Genomic DNA, 10,751 nt, shown 5'->3' on the forward strand with positions numbered 1-10,751 from the left:
ATCTGGTCTGACAGAATGGAGAGGGAGGTTTACAGAAACTATTTTTAAGTACTGAAAGCTTTGAACTGCACTGACAGTGGCTGTGACATTGATCCCCATTAAGAGACTGACCTTTCAGTTGCACACTTGGAGGCACATGAACAAGCATAATACAATCCATAGATCTACAGTATGTCCTGTCAGCCATAGGAGTTTATTCATGATAACAATCTACACGGCAGTCATGAAGGGGCTGAAGTGGATCTTGCACTAAAATGCAAGGATCACTTATTGCATAGTGCCTGCCCATCTCAAATTGCTGCAATAATGCTGTAAAAACAAAATACCCAAAGGGAAAATAGCTAGAAAATATACTCACCTTACCCCGGGGCTTCCGACATTACCCTATCCAGTGCAGAATAGGGATAGCATTAAAAACCTTAAGTGTTGTAACTCTTCCCTGCTCTATTTAAAACTAAAATAAAGTTTTTGTTGGACATGTTTAAGGTGGGGGAAACATGTATTCTCTGTAATAAAAATATAGAAATAATTGGTGAACTGTTTGGCGAAAATGTAACACCATAACTAACGAAATGTTATCATGAACACAGATACGGCTGTGCAGGAAATGTCACTATCTCATAGAGACATGAGATTATGGGGTCTATTCACGAAGCTGCCGAGGGCAGCCGAGTGAATGACCGATCTGAAGTGAAGTGAGCCGAACACTGTTCGGCTTTTCACTTCAGGCTGGTACTGCAAATTTCAGTCGTGCATTGGCTTAAATCAGCCGTACATCGGCTTGCTTTGTGTGGCTTCGGGTCGGCCGAACATGCTCAGCATGTATGGCCGACCCAAAGTGCAGAAGGAGTTCAACTCAGCCGATCCAACATCTTGATCGGCTGAGCCGAACCTCCAGCAGGCTACTCACTGCTGTTCGGGTTATTCCTAACTACCTTCCGTGCATGGCCCATCCTGGGGCCGAAGGATCGGCCGAAGCTACGGCCAGATCCTTCGGCAGCTTCGTGAATAGACCCCTATGTGTTCATCCCACTGGTGCTCAACCAAAACTGTAAATGTATGTGCAGTTGGTTTTTAGTATGATATAGTTAAAAATGCTCAGTAATAATAAAGGAGAATAAAGGATAATACTGGAAGCCAACACAAATTATTGTGCGGAGTAAAGCAGTGGTAAGATCTACAAATGACTTGAAAACATCTGTCACTGATCATGTTTACTTTTCATTTCTTAGTTTCCACTGACTGCAAATAGACATGTCCTTGAAGCACACACCTGTGTAACACTGGGGCTTTATCCATGCTACTCTTGGAAGGAATTTTAAAAGCTAAAAATAATTATTTTTTAGGCAAACTTTAAGTTTTAATGTGTAACATGCTGTGTTTATCAGGAGTGATTCTAGCATTTTTCCTTTCAGAGTCAAATGACATAGTAATCCCTATAAAAAGTAAAAGTCGGGCAACTTTGTTTAAATGTTGAAGAAATATAGACACGAGAGAAGCCAGTGTTTCTTCTTTATTTTCTAAAACAAATAATAATTTGATCTAAACAAAGTACTTAACAGAGAGTATTCATCCCCCTGAGTTAGACCTGGAAGAACCTCCTTTGGCTTCAATTGCAGTCTCTACTAGCTTTGCACATTTGCTCATGTTTCTGTACTTAGATGTTCTTGCTCTGTCAGACTGATAAAAAAAACTGCTAAACAGCAATTTTCAAATCTTAGATCTTCAGTTGAATTGAGGTCTGGGCTTTCACTGGACCATTCTACGACATTAAAAGAGAACTATAGGCAAACCTTTTTTTGGCTTTAGTCCTCTTTTGGGTCAAATTAGTACATTTACTAATGTACTTCTGTGACCCAAAGTTAGCTACTGCCTGCTATTTGACAACAGCGCAGAGCCACGCTGCAGCCGTGAAAGATCCTGTCAATATTGTCAGGATCCACCCCACTGCTTGATTGACAGCTGGCTCTACCTCTCTAGAACCAAAAACAGCTGTCTCCCCTCCCCCCCCCCATCTGTCCCTCCAATGAGCGTTAGAGGAACAGAGAGGGGAGGGGGGAATCCCTGTGGGGAGCTGTGAGTGATAGTCACCTTCTCTTGCAGAGAGAAGCTGCGTGCTGAATGATCAGCGGTACGTTATTGCTCAGCTGTCGATTTATAGAGCTGGTGTATGACAGCTGCAGTGCCACACACTGGCTTAAGTATTGGGGGGAGTATACTTTACTCTCCCAATACTTCTCATTTAATGGTTCTTGGTTTTAAACCAATTTGGCTGTGTGATCAGGTTCACTGTCCTAATGACTATGTCTATCCAGTGTATTAAAAGTTTAATGACGTTGCCTGTTGCATATGTTGTTAAAACTCCAGTAACTGACATTTTATTTCTAAGCTGAAAAGGGCATTTTTGAAGAAAAGTGGAGACCTGTTTTAAAAAAAAAATATTTGCTATGTTGGAAGTATATGAACATCTGTACTTTTTGGAGAAAAAGAAGAAGCCAGTTTCTAAAAGATCCTTTTAGGTTCAGGAACTGACTATGTACATTCATAAGCATTTTTAAAAAAGTACAGGATTTTGTTTTACAAAATATCTTGATGTTTTAAATCCAGGAGCTGACAATTTATTCATATCTCAATGTACAAAATTTACTTTTCTGGAGATAAAATAACTATGGCCTGTTATTATAAAAATACATTGCAGTTTTAGTCCCAAGAGCTGGCATTTTATTTCCAATCTAAAACATGTACTTAGGAAAAATATTGGTCGTTTTTTTTACAAATACTGCTTTCTGTTTTAGCTTCAGGTGCTGACAGTCTTTTTCAATACTCAGTTTACAATAAGCAGAACTTTTCTGAAAAAAGAGGCCTGTTTTTTAAGAGCTGACATCTATTTCCTCCGCGAGGTTAATAAAACTGCTTGGTTACCTTGGATTGATAAAAAATTATGCTTTTTTTTCCTTTTCTAAAATACCTATCTGTGTACAAGAACTGGCAAATTATTTAAATTCTGATTAGGTTTCTCCACACTCTTTAAAAGGCCTTCCATGTGTAAGCATCATGCTTATCACAGCATTTTTACTTTCAAACGATTATCATCACTACTTGTGATGCAAATAAGGAAAAATGATTGCTGAGTTTAGTTGGGGCAGAGGTTAAGCCAGAGTCCCCTTCACACAGAATCCAACTGTCCAAGGTGGTGACGAAGGTATTGGCAGCATTAACAGAGACTAGACAAGCATCTGCAGCACAAGGTAGCTGTTCCCACTAAAAAGATACAGTATATTACGAAATCCATGCTTTCTACCTTCAATCAAGACCTAAAAAAAACTAGTAGGGTATTTCATAGATTCATTTTATTTTTTTAGTAATATATCAACTTCATGGTAATGTTTACTAACGATTTTTCTATTTCCAAAAAATTGTTAAGTACATGACTCACTAATCGTTGCAGTCACCATCCACAAAAAAAAAAAGTATTTTCCCCAGGCGGTAAATTACTGCTTCATTACAATTTTCATTTTCCACCGAATACATAGCTTACACACACACACACACTCAAAAAGAAAGAAATCTCTGACAGATATACATGCATGACAATACATTAAAGAATTATAATAAATACAACTGGCACCTACCTGTGCTTGTCCACCACTGTGCAGGGGAGGATGTGTTGACGTCTGATGGTGTGATTGATGTGGGTGCAGGTGTGAGTGGGAGTGGTGGTGAGGATGGCCTTGTTGGTGATGGGGCTGGGAGTGAGGATGATGTGCAGGGTGCTGGTGTTGCTGATGAGAATACGGATGGTGCTGTGACAAGTTCTGATGCTGATGTGGGTGTGAGTGCATATGATGATGTGGCGCCTGTTCTTGTCGGGAGTTCATCATGTCCATCATATGTCCCATTGAGTTCATATTCCCATTAGATATGGCTCCAGGATGATGGCTTAAAGCTGCCTTTAATCTCTAGAAAAAAAAATTAGATATGCTATAAAAATCATATACCATAAACTCATCATATATTTATATACTGTTATTATTTCCTTACAAAAAAGGAAGGCACTTATCTGTGCTTCTTGAATAATACATGTCAAATGTTATTTCAGTGTAGATTTTGCACATTAATGGATAAGCGAATTTAAACAATAACATAACACAAACAGAGTTTTATATAATATCTTAATTTCCTAAGAAAGCCAGAGATGAGAGACCACTTCCTTTCCTTTATGGAAAAAATATTTGAGAATGGTCAAGCAGAAATAGCTACCACTCTTAAAGACTCTGAGGAGTGCTGGTAGCTGTCAATATATACAATATATATTATATCACCCAAAAAACCCAGTTAAGGTTACAGTAGTATTTAACTCCAGAGCCACATTTGGTGTGTCTCCTCAAACAAAGTTCTCGTGACAGATCCAGTCCACAATAACAAACTTCAGAATGGGTGCTCTGATGATTTCACAGAGAAACTGCTGCTTTTATAGATGACATCTATCAAATCTTCTATTGCTTCCTTGTTAGAGAGAAGGACAGAAATCTCTTTGGTTTGGAGTCAATGATCCCTCCAAATACATTATAAAGTACCATAGCTATCTACAGACTGCTGCCAAAGAAGGTAAGACAGAGTATGGGTTGAGATATCAATTCATAGAAAAGGACTTCTGTGTAGATGACTGTGTAAAATCCTTGCCTTCAAATGAGTCTGCAATCAGTCTCCTCAAAAGGACACAAGAAATATTTAACTGCTCAAATCTTAGGCTTCACAATCACTTCCAACAGTAGCGAAGCAATGGAAGCTTTTCGATCCCAAGACGACTCTAATGATCCAAGATACTTATATTCAGGTACAGACTCTTTACTTATACCAAACAGTCTTGTTCTTCTTTGGGACTTAAAATCTGATACCCTTACTATCCCAGTAGAGAGGGAGAAAAACCATTTCCCTCCCAGAAGTCAGCAATGAATAACCTGTATGATCAATTACGATTTGTAGCCCTTGCCAGAATCCAAGGTGAAGCTATACATATAAATAAAAAATAGAAATAAAAAATACAGTGTAGCACCATCACCAATGGCAACCATATAAAAAAGTGAAATACATCAATCAGTCAATCATAGAATTATAAAAAAATATTGCCATTTAACATTTTCAAACGTATTCAAAATGTAGTTTTAATAAAATGTTTTATGAGATGGAGAGCACTATGGTTCTGTTATATGTTCTTTTTTGGAGCAACACTAGGTCTATCCATCAGATGGGGGGCGTAAGGTGGAGTTTTTTCGTGTAGTTAGCACATTGCAAAATGAACTATATTTCACCTTTTAGAATCAAGCGCCTATGTTGTTGTGGACTTGTGGACTTTAGGAACTGATTGCACAGCACTTTAAACTGCTTATTTCACTAAGTTTGCATAAGTTTGAAAATGTTAAATAGTGTTTTTTTATGATTCTATGATTGCTTGATATGGTTGCCATTGGTGATAGTACTACACTGTCATTTTAAATGTTACTAGTTTGTGTTACCAAGGTATAGTCATTTGCGCAGATGTTTTACGCTGGACAAAAGATTTATAAAATCAGCCCCAGTGTAACAGATGGCCAAATGTTTTTGTGATATCAGCATTCACTCTGCTGTACGCTGGGCAGTAGTTTAAAAAAACAGCACCATTGTGTCTATGTAATGTGAATAAACTTAAAACATGATAATGAGGCAAAATATTTTAACACTTTTGTGTAACTGAAAAAGGTTTGTTTAAAGAATATTATATTAAAATACAGGAGCAAACTTGTAGAATAATATACAGAATGTGGTTTGCCAGTTGGTATGATCTTTCAATTGCCATAATGATCTCTATGAACAAACTCTCAAGGTTTTCTTTTGAAAATGAATATAAGATCCACAAATCCTTCAAATTAGGAAACTGTTTTGATTTATATAATGTGTTGTTGTTACTATAGATGGAGTTAATTATGTCATCTGATGAAGTATAAAATTACATGTTTACAATAGCTGCAAATATATTTGCTTACTACAATTTGCACTAAACCATTTTCCTTAATCATTTTGCCGCGCTGTGTTTTTTTTAATGTAATGGCAGCTCAAGCAATTCAATCAAGAGATTTATTACTCAACGCTGAAATCTAGTGAGGGAGTCACAGCAATCTATCCACAATAAACTGGATCTCCCCTTAATGAGATGACTACTGTACTTGCATTCTAAACAGTCTGTGTTTATAAAACGTAACCTGAATGTGAACCGGGGGCCTGGAAAACCCTAATCTGTAAAGTGACTGATTGCTGATCTCTCAACATGCTCCATATGTTCAATATTATGTTAAAATAATGACCTCAAATTGCATTGATACACTCTGCCAAAACATAAGAGCCCTGTGTTGCTTTTCAGCATAATTATAGAGGTTAGATATTCTCTTTTGTAATATTAAATTACTTTAACTACCAACGTTGGAGACCACCATACTTGCCAACACATGAGATGGCCATAGAGGGACATATTAAGATGCATGTAAAGTTGTATTAGTAAGTATGTGGCTCAGGGGCCTTTCCAAAACATATTAAGTTAAGATGCAGTTTACTACCTGAAGACATATACACCCCAAAAGCAATAAAGGAAAGAGGATTATACGACATTAAACTTGCTGGCCAGACAACACTTTGGGGAAACAATAGAGGAGCTCTCTTATTGCTAAGGCAAGCACACAGGGTATGGTGAGGAAACAAAAGGAACCAAAAACCTATCCACAGAAAATAACGGGAACTGCAGCACTGCCGTATTCAGAACAAAGTGTGTTTAAATTATCACTTCAACCACAAATCCAAAAAGTAAGCTGTTAATGTTTTATTTTTTAAAGGTGGAAATCTTGTTACTGTTCTTCTATATGGCAAGCCATGCATTTAGAGCAGCTGATTTATAGACTAGAGGCAGCATAAAGGTACTAACAAGAAGGATGTAGCCAATAGGTAACAGCCACTGCAAAGATTAAAGTATGTCTAATGATTAAGAAAACTTTTTTCATGCTGGGTAGAGTAGGGAATGGTTAAAGCCCCTGCCAAGTTTTTTGTTGCCATGTGTGTCCCAATCAAGAATTTTCCCTTTACTTTCTATCCAAAGACATAACAAAAGGTTAGTGGGAATTTTTGTAGCGTGAGGTAAACCCCTTCGGCTGTTACCAGGACAAATGTCCAATTTGGAAGATTACCTTTGAATTTTAGATTTCCCATCATTTGGTCAATGTCCTGGTGACAATAGTCACCACAACAAATAGAAAGGGGGAATCTCCTTAGAGGGGACACAGGCAGCAGTAAAAACCTGACAAGGGTACTAAGTCACTTTGCCACTCTATTCAAAATCACAGAAAAGTTTTGCCTTAACATACACTTTAAGATTAATTCCAGTAAATAGCTGGGCAACACTAATGTAAACAACAGCACAAATGTGTAGTTTCCCATCAGCAAAATACTCCACCCCAGGGGTAGCCTTAGGTTACCTGAACATACAAAGGTAGAGGAGTCAGAGTAATCAGATAAGTAGGTCTTCAAGGAAGAAAAGTGTCATCTACCCAGATAGCAAGCAATTGAGCTGCAAGTTTGAAAATGACTTGCTAAAGTATTACAGATCAACGTGCTTTGCAAAAGTGCTGCACACTTGCAGAGCTCTTGCTGAGACCAGCAGGACTCTTGCTGTAGACTTGCCAAACAAATTTGCTACAAATTCAAAAAGTGTCAACTAGAACTTGTGCTGCAAGTGTTCTGCAAGTCTACAACTTGCCAGGAATGTGAGCAGCAAGTTAACAAGAATTACAATTTAACCTACCACAAGTTTGTGGCGAGTTATCATTGCTACCTGGGTACTAGGAACTGCCATCAGAGCAATACAGACAGTCTTAATAGGTTAGATGATCCCTCTATGAATCTTATTTAGGTAGCTTTCTGAATGATGAAGTGGTGGATTGCCACCATTATAAGCATTGGATTCTATGCAATGAGTGTGAGCACTTGTGGTTTAATTGCTCTATCCATTCCTGCTAGATGTACTTATTTACGTACCTAAACAATATTTATATAATGATCCCTCTAACTCCTTAGGCCCCTATTTTCCTCTATAACAACAGTTTCCGATAGGTGACCCTCTCATTCCTGGAACAAGTAACCAAGTTGTCTAGTTTTTTCAGGTCCTCCAAGTGCACTCTCCTAGTATAGCTTAATAAAATCCAGTGCCGACTTTGGAGTCGAGTTTTTTCAGATCACCAACAAACAAGAGCTAGTGCATCAGTTTACAGTTTCCTTTCCCAGCCATTTACACACTATGATATATCCATATGAAAGCAAAGAGGTACACAGATGTAAATTCTAAAAGAGTGATCGTTAAAAAGACCAGTTTATGTGTATATTTATAGCAGCTATAGCCATATTCCCACTGCATTCTTAGAGAAAGTTCTCAATGTCAGGGCCCGATTGCCATCTCGGGCACCTGTAGGCATGCATGGAAATCTGTTTAGCCTGAGCCGCCACCCTTTCCTGCTGCAGGACCCAGCAACTTTCACATATGCTGAGAAGGACCCCGGCGTCGGTTAAGGCTGCCATAAACACCTGTCAGCATCACAGGTGTTTTACAGGGCAGCCTTACGCAGTTCCGGGGTCCTTCACTTGTGTTTGCGTTAGTCGGCGGTTCCTGTAGGCGCCACTAGTCTTGGAGCAGAAGGGTGCATTTTCTGCGGAATGCACCCTCCTTGCTATTGCCGGTGTTGTACCGTGACACAACACCAGGAATTAGGTAGAGTAGGTACCTGCACGGAGCCTCTTAATGGAGGACGTCTGTAGGCACGTGCCTACCCTGCCTAATGGTAAATCTGACCCTGCTCAATGCTGTGTTTTAGTGTGGTGCCTTTTATAAACTCTACTTGCTGCATTTCCAACATGTGCATCTTTCACAGGAATGAAGGATAATGTACGTAAAGCTATATATAACTTATGCAAACCACAGAGGTGTCAGTAGGCTATTTATGGTCCTGTTCCAGCTGTTTTATAATTTAAGGAATATTTTACTAGATAAAACAAATGTTGTTCCATGCTAAAGTGGTTCAGGGCTTCATGTAATGACAATAGAAGTAGAACTGAAATAAACAGCCATGTCAACATGTATTAAATTCTAGCATACCAAGAATAACACAGAAAAAAACTAACATGCAGCTGGTTTTAGTCAAAGGGGGTGATTTGAATAAGGACTGTGTAGTGTAGAAACTCCCAGTTCTCTCTCCCCAGTGGAAGGGTGGTCCAGCTGACTTGGATCTAAATTGTGTTAAAAAAATTCTATCTACCTCTCCCAGTCCCAATAGTGCTACAGTCACTCAGCTGCAATCTATTCTTTATCCTTCTGTAAACCAAAAGAGAGTGTACATGCTGAATCCTTTGGTGACAAAAGACATGCCAATAGATTAGAACTGTTATACTTCTGAAAAACAGCTTTTGCAAAAATAAATTGCAAAATGTTTTAATCCCTTTATTTTCTTCATAAGCAAGAAAAAATTTGTTGTGAATGTAAAATACTTGAAAATAAAAAACAGCACTTGAGATACATAGGATCATATACTAAGTGGTATACATTGAATACCAACCCAAAGAATGTAGATGATTTACTAAAGCAGTAAAAGCTCACTTAGAAAAGTGAATGTTCAGTATGCAAAGTGAATGTTAGTAAAAAAGGTCAACCTGGCTCCCCAACCCCACCCTCTCCTTCCTCCATCACCTCTTTCCCCGACCTCTCCCTTTATCCCCCCCGGTTTCTTTTACAGTTACCGTCATATGCTGGGTGCTGCCTCATGGGCTTTAGTCGCTGTGAGTGACTAAGTATGTCTATATGTCTGTAATAAACATGTGCGATTCATTCCGTTCCGAATCAAAATTCGGACGCAATTTTGTAAATTCGGAGATTCGGATGTATCCGAATTACGAATTACCGGTATAGTGAATGCAAACGAATCCGAATTTCCGATTAATTTTTTTGGGACGAACTTTCGTTTTTTGGATTAAAATTTGTTGCAGCAAAGTGACATTTGAGAACAAAAAAACTTTTTTTTCCCACTTAAATGTCACTTTGCTGCAACGAACGAACGAAAACAAAACAAAATTTTGTACGGATTTCCGCTAACGAATTTCGTCCGAATTCCGAAACGAATTGACTTTCGGACCCAAATTCCGAAAAAGGAAATAAAGCAAAATCCGAATCAAAACAAAACAAAACAAATTTTTTGCTGGTGCACATGTCTAGTCTTTAATAACTGCCTATCTATGAGGATTTTGTACACCTGCTCCGTTTCACTGTCACCCTATTTCTCATAAGTTACTTGTTACATTTCAAACCTGTAATTTCCCTCACACATTTATTTTTTATAGGCATTCATATAACACCAACAATATTTTTTTTAACACAGCACATTTACATTAGTCCCTGCCCTCAAGAAGCTTACAGTCTAAGTTCCCTATCTCACATGCGTACATCCAGGGCCAATTTAGGCAGGAGCCAATAATCTTCCAGCATGTCTTTGGAGTGCACAAGGAGAACATGCAAACTCCTTGCAGATTGTGTCCTTGACCGGGATGCGAACCAGGAACCCCTACTGCTGCAAGGCAGATGTGCTAACCACTGAGCCATTGTGCTACACAATATGATTGGGTATTTAAAGTGAACACAGGTTCACCTTATTTAGCAACATTCACTTTGCTGAAGTGGGTGGCTGAAG

The 10,751-nt window shown here is 38.5% G+C and overlaps 1 protein-coding gene across 2 annotated transcripts in view; it reads right to left on the reverse strand.

Annotated features, from left to right (window-relative positions):
* The window catches only part of CREB5 (cAMP responsive element binding protein 5), a 261,883-nt gene that overhangs the window by 26,920 nt on the left and 224,212 nt on the right, over positions 1–10,751 (reverse strand). For both annotated transcript variants that reach the window (XM_018575758.1, XM_018575699.1), the window contains one exon: positions 3,633–3,959. In XM_018575758.1, coding sequence (XP_018431260.1) covers positions 3,633–3,959 — 327 coding nt within the window. The remainder of the gene's footprint in view (positions 1–3,632; positions 3,960–10,751) is intronic.

Source organism: Nanorana parkeri, unplaced genomic scaffold (assembly GCF_000935625.1).
Source record: "Nanorana parkeri isolate BGI_ZX_2015 unplaced genomic scaffold, ASM93562v1 scaffold4, whole genome shotgun sequence".
Lineage (NCBI taxonomy): Eukaryota > Metazoa > Chordata > Amphibia > Anura > Dicroglossidae > Nanorana > Nanorana parkeri.